Source organism: Gracilinanus agilis, chromosome X (assembly GCF_016433145.1).
Source record: "Gracilinanus agilis isolate LMUSP501 chromosome X, AgileGrace, whole genome shotgun sequence".
Classification (NCBI taxonomy): Eukaryota; Metazoa; Chordata; class Mammalia; order Didelphimorphia; family Didelphidae; genus Gracilinanus; species Gracilinanus agilis.
The window spans coordinates 45,913,787-45,930,036 of NC_058136.1; the positions used below are offsets into that span (position 1 = coordinate 45,913,787).

The 16,250-nt window shown below is 37.0% G+C and overlaps 1 protein-coding gene across 1 annotated transcript in view; it reads right to left on the reverse strand.

Annotated features, from left to right (window-relative positions):
* Positions 1-16,250, reverse strand: part of LOC123253664 (protocadherin-11 X-linked-like) — a 542,326-nt gene that overhangs the window by 255,669 nt on the left and 270,407 nt on the right. Inside the window, 1 exon segment of the mRNA XM_044682822.1 lies at positions 4,710-4,739. Coding sequence (XP_044538757.1) covers positions 4,710-4,739 — 30 coding nt within the window.

A 16,250-nucleotide genomic window follows, 5' to 3' on the forward strand; every position in this document is an offset into this window, starting at 1 on the left:
TCCCTGGAATAACATGTCAATGGAGTAATTGTCAGACTAAACCAGGTATACTGGTAATGTAAAAGGGGAGCTCTCAGTTATTTTAATCTTTTAGCAATATTGCCAGCACTAAATTGTGACTGTATGAGAAAGGAAATAGGGTGGTACTGGAGAAAATGACAAATATAATTGCAACTGCTTTAACTCCAAGCATAGGGCTGGGTCTCTCTGTCTCTGCCTGATTCTATAATTCCTATAATAAAATATCTCTTAAGAAAAGAAAAAGGAGACAAGAGAATGGATAAATCATGTCAGAGGGGATTTTTGTTCAGATATGAACATCTCTCTTCTTGGATCTTCATTGAGATCATTCCTTCCAACCATGTGTCCCTCAGGGTTCACTTCTGGGCCTTCTCCTCTTTTTGCTCTATTCTATTTCACTTGGTGATCTCATAAGCTCCTATGGATTTAATGGCCATTTCTATGTTCATAAATCGACCTTTCATGCTCTATTCTCTGCTGATCTCTGATTTCATATTTCCAACTGTTTATTAGGCATCTCAAACTGGATGTCTCATAGACCTTTTATCTATGACCTCAGAATATCCCAGACTGGACTCCTTATCTTTCCCCTTACCCCAACTTTCCCTATTACTATAGAGGGCAGCCCTATCCCCCTATCCTCCCAGTTCCATCAGGTTCACACACTACAAGTTGGCTGGGACTCCTTACTATTTCTCACCTCATACCCAATCTGGTACCAAAGTCTGTCAGTTTCAATTTTGCCCCATACCTTCTATCCTCTGACCATTCCACTTCATCCTCAACCTACTGTGGTGGTCTACTGAGGTGCCTCTCTGACTCAAGTCTTTCCCCATTGCAATCAAATCTCCATTCAGCCACCAAAGTAATTTCTCTAAATGAATATATCCAGGAATTTCTCAACACCTTAAAAAATGTTATCTAATTTGGAGCAAGAGCTTAAAGATGAAATTTTTTTTCAGAAAAGCCAGAGTTTTTTTTTAACTCTCCAAAAGGATAGTTATAGTAAACATGGCACTACCAAAGAGTGGATTTTGGGATTTATCTCCTCATAGGCCACCATGTTTCTTCATACCTTTGTGTCGGACCCAAATTTGATGACAGTTCCATTGATAAAGCCGTGAGAAAAAAAGTCAACACGCAGGAAGTGATAACAATATTTCTGGAGCTCCTAGATCTGTTCTTCACTTACTCTGATCAAAACCACTTTGTAAATTCATCTTAGGAAAAGCCAGAAAAAATTCTCTGCTCAAAATCTCCAGCAACTTAATCCTGTCCTCTTAATCTTAGCATTCGGTAAATGTAATACAACAGGGTAGCCATTTTCTTTGACATACAGAACAACAGAATCAACCTTGCCCCAGGGGAAAAAATCCATTTTCTCAGCTGAAATGGGCCCAGGAGGTGATTTTCCAGTCAATGCTACCTAAGAGAGGGCAAATATTCTCTAAGAGCTTTGTGTTTATTTCAAAAGGAACCAGAGGAAGGCTCACTTAGTCTTTTCTTCTTCCTTTAAAATATCAGTACATCTGTACTGGGCATTATTTGGGAAAGAAATAATTAATTCCCTTCTAAGTGTGTTAGCAGTAAAGGTAGGCTTCATTTATTTTCTAATTAGCTATAAACTACTGCAAAACAATCAATTCAATTGAATATGGCTATGTAAGGCAGTTTTAGTCCAATTTGGGAGGGCAATTGCTGAGGAATTCTCTGATCTTTCAGTTGCTCAAATGAAGAGCTAAGGAGGAGTTCATCTGGGGACAGTATACTGTTAGAGATAAACATGACTTCCTGTCTTTCTTCCTTTTTTCTTTCCTTCTTTCCCTCCTCCCTTCCTTCTTCCTTTCTTTAATTCTACCTAGGTGATCTCGTAGGTTTAGAAAACTGCCTGTTGTGGAAAATCCACCCACTGATATAGATAAGCAATTCTTTTCTATCTTGTAGTCTTTAAGAGTTTCCTCAGAGTAGCAAGGTCCTAACTGACCCAGGATGTGTCAAAGGGAGGACTTGACCTCAGACTTTCCTGACTACAAGGTTGGTCCTACATTCCATTGTTCCATGTGGCCTTTCTTATATTTTTCCTTAAAGTGAGAAAAATAACACAAGTACAGATTGCTATTTCAAGGGATAAATTCAACTTCGTAAAAAAATGTTCACTAAATACCAAGTCAATGATCATTCTTTCATACGTTTGATAGAGACTTAAAGCTTCCTAAATTCAGTTTTCAAATTATCTTTTAAAAGGCTTACGCAAAAATCAATGAACCTCAAAGTACAAAGGAACTTCTGCATCATGGCAGTATTAAAAGGCAGGAAGAACAATGACATTACATAAAGTCAATGGGTAGATGTGCTACGATTTGGAAAACAAGATTGGATCTCTGGTCTTTCAAAACATGTGACTGAAGAATCATGTTATAATGTGATTCTACCATGCATATATACCGATGTGGGTAAAATTGGGATATAAGTGACTCCCCTTATCCCTACATAACCAAACATCTAAGTGAGAGATGGATACCCTTCAAAGCAGACGCACTGTGACTGTCTATCTACTAATAGATAGATACTACTGCTCCCATGATTTCTGGAGGCTTTCATTTTGGTCTCCTTTTAGGCTGAATTTGATTTTTGGAAACATCAAAAAGTAATTCAGAGCTCAATTTGGTGAATAGAGTGGATGATCAAACTAAGGAATGTAGTACTAGATCAGAAGAGAAGTGTAAGTGGAAAGTAATGAGTCTTTTTCTTGTGTGACCACCCTAAAGACAACCTCAAAAGAGAAATTAGAGATCACTTTTGACCAATAACTACATGTCTACCCAGTTTAACAAATAGCACTATCCCAGAGTTCAAAGGGGCTGCCTCAAGATAGAGGGTGTCTTTCTTCACTCTTTCCTGCTTTCCTTGCTGTAGGTCTCTTGAGTAAAATAAAGAAGGAACTAACAGCTGGGTACATTTTAAAAATGAAATTATAACCAAAAAAGGATATGGTAAGCTTGTAGGTTTTGCTTTCTCTTCATTTTTTTATTCTCCCCTTAAATCATTGTATGGAAAGTTTTTATGTATATATATATGCTTACATATATATATAATATAGAAACATATTCTATTTTTGTTAGTTCAGTCAATAGACATTTCTCTATAGTTCTTCAAAAACATGATTAAATGGATTTTTCAATCATCCCTTGGTATACCATACATTCTAATTTCATGGCCCAAGTATTTTAGTGGGAGGAATCCCTTGAGCATGAATCTGCTTCAACTCAGGGTCCAGTTTGAAGAAGTGCATTAAAAAAGTAAAATATACCCCTGACTTATAAATGAAATGGACTTTCAGTTTTTCAGCTTTTTAAAATCAATATCAGCTTTTTTTTTAAAAAAGGGTGATAGGAAACTACCTTTTCCAATTTATTAAAAAAGTCACATATCTTTGAATCCCAAACATGAATCTGTCTCACCCAACTTGAAGGAAGAACTTGTTCATATCGAAGGTAGATGCAAAGCTTTTGCTCAGTGACATGACTAGTGACATTTTAGCTTCCTTAACTTGAAAGACAACTAACTCATGATTTGTTTGTCTTTGTGGTGGAGGGGAGGAGCCAAAGGCTCCTCACTTTTGGCTATGGTGATACTTTGGGAATATTACCCGCATCACTGGGGAATGACTCAGAAAGGGATTTGGAAATATGTCAATTTCTTTAGATTTAAAATTCTTTGGCGATGAAAATTCATCACACAAACTGACATGGTCTTCATCAAACTCTGGTTAAAGTCAACTAAGGCTAACATAAAACTTATTGTCCTACCAAGGACCAAATTGTAGCAATTTCCTGTTCAGGAGCTGAAAGTTACCAAGATGTAAAGGGTCGGAGAATTGGGCTCACACTTAAACTACTAAATGCAAAAGAAAACTTTGTGCATGGAAAACATTTCTTTGAATCTCACACTACTATACCAAATGGAGCACTGCCAGTTAAATAGGTCTTCCCACAAGAAAAAGAAGGAAAAATGAAGGCTTAAAGGATTCTTGAAATTTTAGCCAATAATAATAGAACGACCACCAAACCATTCTGGGGTCATGTCTTTCAGGGAACTTACTATTCCACTATATGAACATTCTAGTCATTTTGGAAAAGAACAAACTTCTGTAAGAAAAGATGATCCTTTTTTCATGCTGTGTAGTCATCTATATTTGGGCAAAGCTTAAATTTTTTACCCCAAATGCTGTTCTCCAACTCAGTTTCCCAGAGAGCATCGGTTTGCTACAGAGCCATATTTTGTTTCATTGTGGGAGTCTTCCCTGTGACCTTATCATATACCTTCATGGCTCGTGTTCACTAATGTGTGAATTAACACCGAAATGGTCCCTTTATAGGGAGAAAATTGATCATAACTGTATTATTAGTGGAGCATTCATAAAAGATTGCTGTCAGCAGCATATTGTTTCAGCACAGTGGGATAGGGGAGTGTTAGTGGGAAAAAATAAATAGAATCAGACTATAAAATTGCTCCTAGGACTATGTAAGTGGTACAGTATGTGGAGACACCTCAGCTTGAAATTCTTTTAAAGCAGAACTGCAACATGTCATATTAAGTACTTACAGTTTTAATGCCACAGAGTAAAGATTAAACAACAACAAACAAAATATTCTGAAATCAATTTTCTTGGAAATTTATATTCTTACCTTTCCTGGCTTTTTCGGCTCTGGTTTCCTCTGAATTATTATCCAACAGCAGCAAGAAATCAAAGCAAAGAAAAAAAAAAGAAAAATCAGCACCAATCTGACTTAAGCGACATTATTATTCCTTTAAAAGCAAACCTATATTTCAACAGCTAATATTTCCCTCCATTGCCCCTCTGAGACTTGAGTATTTGATACCAGAGGCAGTGTTAAGTGTAATCAAGGTAGGGTTCTAGGTCCAGCTCTGCCACAAGCTAGTTGTATAACTTAAGTGTCAATTTCCTCATTTATTAAATGAAAGGCTGACCTTTATTATCTCGAAAACACCTTCTAGCTGTAACATTCTATGGTTTACTTTAATAATGGGGCTGCCAATGGACTGTATTACACCATGCTAAATCAGAGGATCATAGAGGATAATAGATTTAAAACTGGAAAACACTTTAGAGACCATTGAGAATAATCCTTCAATTTACAAATGAGGGAATTGAGGTACAGAGAACTTAAGTGACTGGTCCAAGGTCACAGTGACTAGTAACTATCTGAGGCAGGTTTTAAACCAAGGTCTTTGTTACTTCAGCCCCAGCTACTGTACCCTTCTGCCTTCATCTTGTAGCCTAGTTTAGTTACCATAGCTCTATGCATAGTGCAATATATTTGCCCAATATAGCCGTCTCTCGCAAGGAAATCAATCTCTTGATTAAAAACCAATGAGTTTAAACATTTGGTCGCTATTTCAGACACATGAATATTTGTGAATTAAAGAAAGCAAGTGTTGATTAAAAAAACAAATTAAATATATTTAACTCAATGTCATTCAACTCTAAATTACTTGGGCTGAATATACTTTAGTTAGAGTTTAATCAAGAAACTTAGCTTATCTATATATAGACAAACATCTCTAAACACAAAAGATTAATTGTATCTAACATCTATTAGTTGTAGTTGTTATTCAAAATACCAAATTCGTGATCAAGACCATAGATATGTTGCCCTCTCTGCTAAGAATTCTCACCCTGGCATTGGCAGTAGACCAGATAACACCATTTCTACCCATCAGTCTTTCTCTCCTATTGTTTATCTCTGAATCCTGTCTTGCCTATAGTAATGCATGAAATCCCTATTCATGCCTTAGGTGGGTGATGAGAGAGCATGGGGGGGGGGGTGGGAGCAGGGAGACCCTGGAAACTGAAGATGAACAAGAGGATGGAACAGATCCACTAACTCATGTCATATTAAGTACGCCCACCATTTCATTCCTAGGCCAAACCTTTGTTTGCGGTGCTAATGATATTGTGTTGTCTTTCTTTAAACTGGTCAGGTAGATAACTGAAGCAAACACATATGTGCACATAACTTTTAGGTCACGAGTCTGCCATATGGGGAAAGGGGGAGTAAAAAAATGATTCCCACAAAAAACAAAAAAAAAATATTCATATAGACTTCTCACACTAATCAGATTCACATCAATGACCCACAGCTGGAGGGGGATGCCTCGAGTAATATCTTTGATGAAAAAGTGTCCCTAGATCAGTGATGGCAAACCTTTTAGAGATCAACTGCCCAAACTGTAAACTATGTGGAGAGGGGGAGGTTTGCCAACATAGCCCTAGATCTTTAAAAACCTTAGCATAGCAGAACCTTTCTACTATATGACTGATAATGACTAAAGGAACTCAGCAATAAAAAGGTTTCCAAAGTTCCCTGATGTTAATTAATGCCAACAGAAGAAGAAAATCACAGTTCTCAAGTGGTTAAAGTGGGAAAAAATTCCTTTACCTAAATTCTTGATATACATCTTATTCTCTAGCACTAAAGAGAGCTTTGTTAAATATGTCCTATTAAAGGTCACTGTCAAAATCACATACTACTTGGGTACTGGGCAATCTGCCACCCGGAAATTGCCAGTGAGTCAAGTAAAGATGTGTGAATGTTGATTATTACTGTCTTGGTAAATTATTCAGCGGACTGTCACTAAGTTAATGACTAAGCTGTGTTTGAGAGCCAGCATTTAGGACATGTATGCCATTTTTGCCATCTGATCCTAATGTCCCTCTCCTCAAAAAGAAATCCTTTTATCAGGGCTCTAAATTCTCACTCCCAACTATGTGTCATTTAATTGGTTGTTCTCCAAGCTTGGAAAGCTCTGCCTCCTCTCCCCTTCCTTCTGGTCTCCTTCAAAACACACCTCAAACTGATACACTGTGGTACAATCGAACATAACGGACTTCTCTACTAGCAGCCATGCAAGGATCCAGAGCAAGGCTGAGGGACTGATGAGAAAGAAAACTAGCCACATTCAGAGGAAGAACTGTGGGAGGAGAAACACAGAGGAAAAACAACTGCTTGATCACATGGGCTGTTGGGGATATTGTCGGGGATGTAGACACTAAACGATAACTCCAGTCCAACTATCAATAATATGGAATTGGGCCTTGATCAATGATACGTGTAAAACCCAGTGGAATTGTGCGTCGGCTAAAGGAGTTTAGGGGGAATTGGGGGAGAGGGAGAGAACATGAAATTGGTAACTAGGAGAAAATATTCAAAATAAAAAAAAATAATTTCAAAAAAAAATTAAAATACCACACCTCAAATCCCACTACCATTGTTATAAGACCCTTGGTTGTAATGTTTTTGCCTTTATATATCATAGGGGTGAACTGGCACAGGTCAAAGTCTAACATATACACATACACACAAATATGCCAGGATTTGGGCCTTCCTCTCTAGTTATACCACAGACACCTAGCCAAATTTGTTAAAACACGTGGCCCTCTCTGCAGGGCAGTGAGGCAGACATCTGACTCGCAAGAAAGCTCAGAGATCTCCTGGCAAGGACACAAGGATGTTGGCAGCAAGGATTCTTGTTTCAAAGCAGTGACAAAAGAGAAAAATTGAATGATACAAGTCATACTTTAAGAATACACATTATTTCTCCTCTGAACTGAAAAATTAGTTCTGATATGATGAATTATAAATCACCCAAAATATTGTCCATTAAAGAAGTTGCAAATGAAGAAAGGAGGCTAAGCGAACATGCCTGAAAGCTAATACTTATTGGCTTAGCTCCTTCCATAATATTCCTTGCTTAAGTAGATTAGTGTTTAGTTATTAACCTCATGGTGTGAATAAATCCTAACTTCTACCACCAAAGGGTGAACGTCTTCCAATCTATCCTCTAATTTCCAAGCTTGATAGAGCTAAGTGGATATAATTAATTGATGAAAGAGAAGTAAAGGATACTCTATGCAGGAGTGAGAAAGGAGAGAAGCCACATATAAAATGGAATTATGATTTAATTGAAGGAAAAGCTGAACTTTTCAGGCAAGTCTATTATAAAATTATTGTAGATATGGTAAGTAATGAACAGCGAGATAGTATTCACATATAGGTAGGTACACAGCAGGTATAGTGTGTATACATTGTATAGAGTATTAAATGATTCATTTGTTCCAGTTTCTAGCTTCAATGGCCCCTATGACTCTTGGGAACTAACACCAACACCCACAGTTCTTGGGGTCAGCTTAACAAGTCACAGCTTAAATAGAATCAGCAACTTTTTCAATTTTTCCTAGATCAACCTTAACCATTTGGGCACACACATATAGAAAGAGAGAGATCACTTTTGGGAGACATGGCTGGGTAGAAAGGGTATGGCATCTGTAAAGGTGGTATTCCTGGGCCATCCTAAAATCTTGTGACATCCCACTTGTGTCGGACTGCTCCTTCCCTTCCCTTAAATGGCTCTCTTACCCCCATGGGTTCTGGGGGAGTGGAAGATGTAAGAAGAATGGAAAGACGAGGGGTACTTTATGAAGCGCTTAACAAACTAATTTTCATTGTTAATGATATTACTATGATCACAATAAATTTAGTCACAGGCTGAGCTTCTCATGGTGAAGGTGATTGTGGTAGACACAATAAACCGGCAAGGAGATCACCCTCTACGCATAAGTAAAAGAAATGAGACCTAACACCACTAATGCCCACCTCCTAACACTGCCTAGCCGGTTTATCATTGGAGACTTGCACGTACAACTCACATTGCATGTAATAAACATGGATAAAGCAGGGTTGACTATATACTTCAGCTTACCCAAAGAAAGCTCTAGAACTAACTAAAATGGTATAACGATTGCTACTGAAGAGTACGTTTACTATCCAAGATTAGCTTGATGAATGATGAAAATGATTAATAAATGGCCAACACCAGACTAGATTACCTTAAAATGACCAAGTTATACATTAAAGGATATCTCATTTTATTCATGTGAGTTTCTCCTTCGTCAATGTGTACTAAAGCTATTTTACAACTTAATATAAAATCGCTGTCACTCAGTTGCTGAGTTTGTCATGAGCCTCTCCCATCTTTTCTAGGTCTATCCTTGGACTGGACACCTCACTGGTTCTATCCATGCTTCCTGGTCCTCTCCAAAGCTACCACCCTACAAGTATAATCTTCCAGAATCCAGAAGCATCTCCAAGTCAAGATCATGACTCGAAGCAGAACTTTAGTGAAGTTCATATGTAATATTTGGAAAGAAATAAAATTGATTTGGCCTGGATGCCCTAGCATAAGCTGGTTATCCCTTTACTAAGGCACCAACATGTTTAGGAGCAAAAACTAAGGCCACATACTCTATACAATATTTATCTTGGCCACATGTCTCTTTTTGGTATTTTCTGAGTGCTATCTAATCGTTTTCTTGACTTCTCTCCCTATGAACTTGAAAATATTTGCTCTGAATTTGTCAAATATTTATGCGTTTAACTCAAAATAGTTCTGCTCTTTTAATTTCTGATTGAATTATTGGCATAATTACGAAGCAGGCTATGTCTGCAAGTGCTTCGCCATTCTTGTGAACTTAAGATGGCAATGAGAAGCATTGGCAGAGAAACATATACTCAGAGGGCTCATTATCATTTTGTTCTAGAGGTCCACAACGCAAGGTTTGCTTCTGGCTCTAAGGCAGCCTAATAGGAAAGCCCTTTTGCTGCTTCAATGATAAATCCACATGGAAAGGAGCCAAGGAAAAGTGTATTACCACTACTTAATAGCATCTCTATCTGAGGTGGGTAATGGATCATAGAGGAAGATTTGAGCATGGGTACTTTGTCAGTCAGTAGTTCAGATCTATGGTTGTGAATTTCTGCTGCTTTAATAATGACAACTCATATGTAAAGGGCATTTTATGATTTGCTACTGTACTAAAATATTCCTTTGGTGTTTTATAAATGGCAAAGAAGTGATCCTTGGTTTTACAAAGCTATAACCAATAAGGCCTCAAGCTGGGAGGTTTGCTGATGAGCTGTGTCTTTCATCTAAGGGCCTGTGTAGCTGGAAGTATAAAGGCTCATCACTAGAAGGTTGGCTAAAGGGATTCAAGAAGAGTGTCTATTAAGGCGTGAAGAAGGGAATACCTATACCAGTGAAATTATAGATTGGGACTCAATTATTCAGATTTTTCAAATGGAAATATTTTACTGAGATCAACTTAGCAGATAATTCCTGTGTAGAGCTCTAGAGTGCTATATGTTATTAAGTACATTTCCCCAAGACAAGAAATATACATGGAAAAATTCCCATGAAGCATTTAGAGAAAACTCCATGATATCCATTTCCAAGGTGTTAAATTTGCTATTTTACTTTTTTTCCCCCTAAAAAAGGATGCATTACTTATGGAAATTTTTTGGCAGGATGATTTTTCATGATTTTAAGACTTTGGGATTATAAATTCAGACCTACCTAGTCTGCTTTTAAATAATAAATAAATGGAATATTCAGCATAACATTCCATCTGTGCTATTATAGTATTTGTCTGTTTGGTGTGTAAATTGCAAAAGAAAATGCTAGTGGTCCAACCATCCACTCAAGGAAGATCCTCTTGAGTATAGTATAAGCCTGCTTTGAATAAAAATGTCTGTGTACTTTAAAGGATAACAATGCTACTGTACATCTAATGTTTTTGATATAATCCTTAGGGGCAGAGCACTGATAATGGCATGTTACATTTCAAATAGCCACACTTCGTGCATCAATTACATTTTCATAATGTAAGAAAAGACTTCTAGCATGGATATGACTATAAATTATAGAAATACTTGTCAACTTCTTGCTGAATAATTTTATGAGATGTCAAGGCTATATATAAACATGATCATGTGAGATTATTCATTCAGCCCATGCCCTGCTCCATTTCTGTTTTGCCATAACCACATAGATGAATTAATTGAGAAATATACTATTTAGTTCAACTAATTTTAATTTCAAATCACTGGAAAACTCCCTAGCTACATCTCTGTATCTCTAGCTACATCTTTTGTAGGCCTGACCATGAGGTATCTTCTCTCAATGCTCCATCAATTATCACCACAGATCCTCAGAGTTTTTCAAAAGGAAAAGACATGAGAAACCCAATAAAAACAGTAAAAATCATGAAAACAATCCCACATTTGATTTTGAAAGGTGCTCTCTTATCATCCATTTCTTTCCAAAAATCTGTTTTTAGAGGCATAAATTCATGAAAATTCAATGAGGTATTTCTAGTTCCTTCAGCCGCTTTTCTTTCTTTTCTCTCCCTTAGCTCCAACTCTGTATCTGACGCTTGCTTTCCAAAGTTTCACATCAAGATACAAGACAGCAATTCAGTAGCTACCAGTGCATTAAATAGGATAGTAATGCTCTTTAATATGTAATTTATTTCTCAGGGTTCATTTGTAATATGTTCATATTACCTTATTCATCATTGCATTTGTTTTATAGTTTACATTTCATCTAACTATAATATAGAGCTTGAGAATAAAGCTTTTTCACAGTAAATGTTATTCTCAAAAGAAAATTATTATTATTATTTTTATCGGATCTGTTATTTCCTCAGTGCAAGGAGTTCTTGGAAAGGAATTCGATGTATCAGTGAAAACCATCACAACTACTTTAGAATTTAAAGTCTTTTTTCTTTTAAACCCTTACCTTCCGTCTTAGAATCAATACTGTGTATTGGTTCTAAGGAAGAAGAGTGGTAAGGGGTAGGCAATGGGAGTTAAGTGACTTACCCAGGGTCACACCGCTAGGAAGTGTTTGAGGGCAGATTTGAATCCAGGACCTCCCATCTTTCTCATTCCACTCAGCCACCTAGCTGCCCCCATAATTTAAAGTCTTAAAGCCTTTCTAGGGCCACTGAGAAGCTAACTGGTTACTCAAAATCATAAAATCCACATGTGTCAGAGACAGAACTTTTCTGATTTCCAAGTTTTCCTTATGCTGAGGGCAGCTTTCTAACATTTATGCCATGATGGCTCTAGAACATACTAGATAAACAAGGCAAAAATAAATAATGATTCCTATCTATTTCAAAATAAAAGTTTGTGACATTTTAACACAAGTTATTATTTGGGAAAGATTAGAGGAAAAGGTAGATTGAAAGAGAAAAGGAAAGAGGGAAAGAAAGGAAGGGTGTCAAAGGAGAAAGGAGAGAGCCATTGAATCAGAACTGACTAATTAGACATTACTTGCTTGTTAACTTCAGTATTAAACATGACTGACCAATTATCCAGAGAAAGTTAAGTACTACTCAGCTCAATCCAGAACTACGACTAAGAAAAATAGCTGTTATTGCAATTAGTGATTGGTTCAGACAAGCATGGTTATGCATGTGCTTCCTGTCTTCCAACAGTCAGAGAACAGATTGTCTTTGTTAAGCAGATGTTCTGACCTGTAGTGTTGTACGAATCCCTTGGGACAAGGCATAATGTTGATATGGTTTCAGTGTGTGACAACAATGGCCGTGTGTGTGTGTGTGTGTGTGTGTGTGTGTGTGTGTATGTTTCTACTGACACAAAACTTAAAATGTCTGACCTTGACTAGATGAAACAAGACTGAACTGGTTTCCTCGCCTTTAGTTAATTTTCTGTTAGCTGACTGCTGGATTTCTTGACATTCACATGCTTTATTGGTCTCCTTTTTGTGTTTTTAATTCTGTGGTTCATGAGAATGGAACACATCCAAAGTATATGTTCAAAAAATTAGAGCTTTTAAAGAGAGCACTTTAAAGCCTGTTAGAAGTATTTTTGTGGCTTTTGGTGTGAGGAAGCCCGCAACGAAAGAGAGTCAGTGGCGCAAAGGACAGTGTGGATGAAAATGACGAATGCCAAGGACCCTCAAACCATCATTTCAAAACAGCCCCAGTAAATAAGCAAAGCATTTCGGAGGGGCCTGGATGTTGGAAATATTGCTACTGATTTTTCTACAGTGCAAAATAGACTTCTTGAACTTAGAAGACCAATTCAGAAAAGGTCCTAGTAATTATGGAAAAACACTTGTCATAGGCAAGTCAATTCAGAGTCCAGAATGCTGGAGATTTTGGAGAAAGGTTGTTTGTACTGCTGAAACTCACATTTCCACATATACAAGGCTATACTGAAACTCTTGTCAGAAGTCCAGGGGAGCCTACAAGATGAGAGTAATCTCGATGGACTGTAAAACATCGACTCGAAAAGTGTTTTGAAGTTTGTTTTCACTTCCAGTGGACCTGGAAGTCTTCTCCCTATTGAGGGAATGATGAACTCTGATAAATATATTGATATACAGAGAAGGAAAATTATTCTAGAATTACAGAAATTCCCCCAATAAAAAAATCAACGGTACTGCATGTGTGGTCATTTATGCCACATTGTAAAAGGTAAAGAAATTTAATAGCTCTAAAGAAATATGATTGAATAACCTGGGGGTTGTTTGATTTAAAGCAGTGATTCTCAAAGTGGGTGCTGCCGCCCCCTGGTGGGTGCTGCAGTGATCCAGGAAGGTGGTGATGGCCACAGGTGCATTTATCTTTCCTATTAATTGCTATTAAAATGAAAAAAAAATTTCCAGGGGGCTAAGTAATATTTTTTCTGGAAAGGGGGCGGGAGGCCAAAAAAGCTTGGGAACCACTGATTAAAAGCTTAATGAAAACCTATGGGCTTTTATCAAGGCTAGACTTCGGAAAATATTGTATTTGTCAAAGACAAAATCTGAGGTGATAAAAAGTGTGGTTTCATGATGAATTAAAGAATAAATATTAAAATCATGTGAATTAGGTGCTAAGTTACATAAAGACAAATACTATTTAAAAAGCACATGTTACATGCTGAAAATTTTTTAAAGATGCAAAAACTATAAAATTGATTATAAAAGATATATGGCAGGCACTAAACTAGTCATTTAGTTAGTATAGGGAAGACCCAGTTGAAAAAAACAACTCCTTCTTTCAGTGCAGGATGGTAATTTTTCTGCAATTTATGGTCTAAGACGGTTGTCTAGCAAAATAAAATGTTAAATGACTTGCCCAGGGCCATACAGTCAAAAAGTGAAAATTGCTGTATCTGACTCTGCTCCAGCTTCCTTTGTATTAGGAAAACTAATACAATTATCTCTTGAGTTCATTAGTAGAGAAAGAAATCCCGTCTTTCTCATTTTTAGCTAAGAAAAAAAAACAATGTACCTTTGTGAAAAATGAAAGGAGATTTCATTTCTAGTTCAATTTGACAAGCATCTGTTAAACTCAGAAGGCATTGTTTCTCTTAAGCTTTTCTATCTTGTACAATTTAAGAGTGTGCCTTTCCATTCGTGTTTTCAAACCTGTGGGCATACCTGGGCTCAGTGAAAGTACTGGTTATGGTAGATGTGAGTCTTAGTTGACAGAATTATAATAGCTTAGAGAAAGGTATTTCTTCTTTCGCTGGAAAAAATGGAGCAGGAACAAGAGAATGACTTCACTATGTGACCTTGTCCACATGGCGAACTGATACACAGACTTGTGTAGGAGCACGTAGCATTGACAGGGTCAAGAACGTTGGCTTTTAAGGTAGAGCACTTAGTCTGAGTTCAAGCTTTGCTACGTCAACTATGTGATCTCAGGCAGATCACTAAACTTCCCCAGGCCTCTGTTTGCTCATCTGTAAAATGATAGTTTGGACTAGGTGAAGTCAAGGTTCCTTTTAGTTCTAAATCTTGGAGACTTTATAAGGTTGATGTCAAATGAGTCTCATTCATAATATCTTATAGGAAAAGGAGGAATGTGACAGATGAATCTTTCACACTAGATTACCTCTTGGTTCAAGCAATCTTTCATTTTTAATTCTTCTAGATTCACAGAAAGTCACCTTAATGTATTTGCCTTAAAAAAAAAACCTTAAAATTGTCTATTACGATGCCTATGGATAATTCCTACTCTCTGTGAAAACCACAATTAATGTACGCTACACCCTTTCTCTGAAAGCTCAGAGAAACTCCCCACCAAGAGGGCATCAGAGAATCAGAGCAGCTATAAAGGTAATGAAGGGGACATTCTCTTATTAAAGAAGGAATTTGAGCAAGTAACGTCAATGCTCTGGTTTACTTATCTGTAAAATAAAGATCATAATAGCATCTCACTTCAATTCCCAGGGTTACTGTCAAGAAAGTGCCTTTGAGAGCTCAAAGCACTATAGATATGTAATACTACCAGTAGTGAGTAGGCAGGGGCTTTTCTACTTGCCTCTATAAATCCTTGCCTTTTCAGGTCATCAGAAAGATTGATGAAAAAGGTTGCAGGTGAACACTGTTGAAATAAAACTGTATTGTTCCCTCTGTATAGCAGATGTTGAAATAAAAACTGTATAGTTCCCTTTGTATAGTGCTCTGGGGTAGCCATGTTAGGATTTTTGAAATATGAATAACTCCTACGCATCAAATGGAAACATTTTATTGGCACATGCCCCAGGTAAAACTCAACTATAATCTTATTTATTTCTAGATAAATAATGCTTGAGTATAAATAATAGCAGCCCACTCATAATGTTTTTTCACTCATAGCATGTTTGCCATCTTATTAACTTTCCCCCAAAGTTTTCTTTTCCAGCTAACATCCATGAACTAATCATGGGATCAAGTCCTCTTGTAATTAAGTCCCTGAAGTCTCATTTACTTGGTACTATTTATTGCTTATTTCCCAGGTGGAGGCTTCAATATCAAAACTTGCCCTTCTGAGATCACTTTCTACTTTCTCCAGTTGAGCGTCTAGTTAGAGATGTTGACGAATTCCCATATAGTTCCCCTAAGGGTTATCAGCCTTTTCTAATATTTGCCTTTTTTCTTTCTATTACATTTCCAATTTCATATTAGGTCATCTGGCAAAACCAGATCAAGATGAAACCAAAATTATTTTTTCCAGATAAATACTCAGATTGTTAGAACATATAAGGGTCTCCTAAGCACTTTCTGCTAATAATCTTATTAGGCTGGTTGTGCAGGTATTAGCATTCATATCCTACAAATATGGAAACTGAGGGCAGGAAAAGTTAAGTGAATTGCCAAAGGTCACAAAGCTCATACATATTCGAGATAATATTTGAACTCAGGTCTTCTTCAATACAAGTCCAACACTCTAAGCATTGCAACACATAGATGTCTAATTAGAATGTTCTATTATAACCTAAGCTTTTAGAGAGCAGGGGCTGTTTCATTTAAAAAAGTATTCTATTTGCAGAACTAGGTGGAATACCTAGAAATTAAAGGGGGCAAAT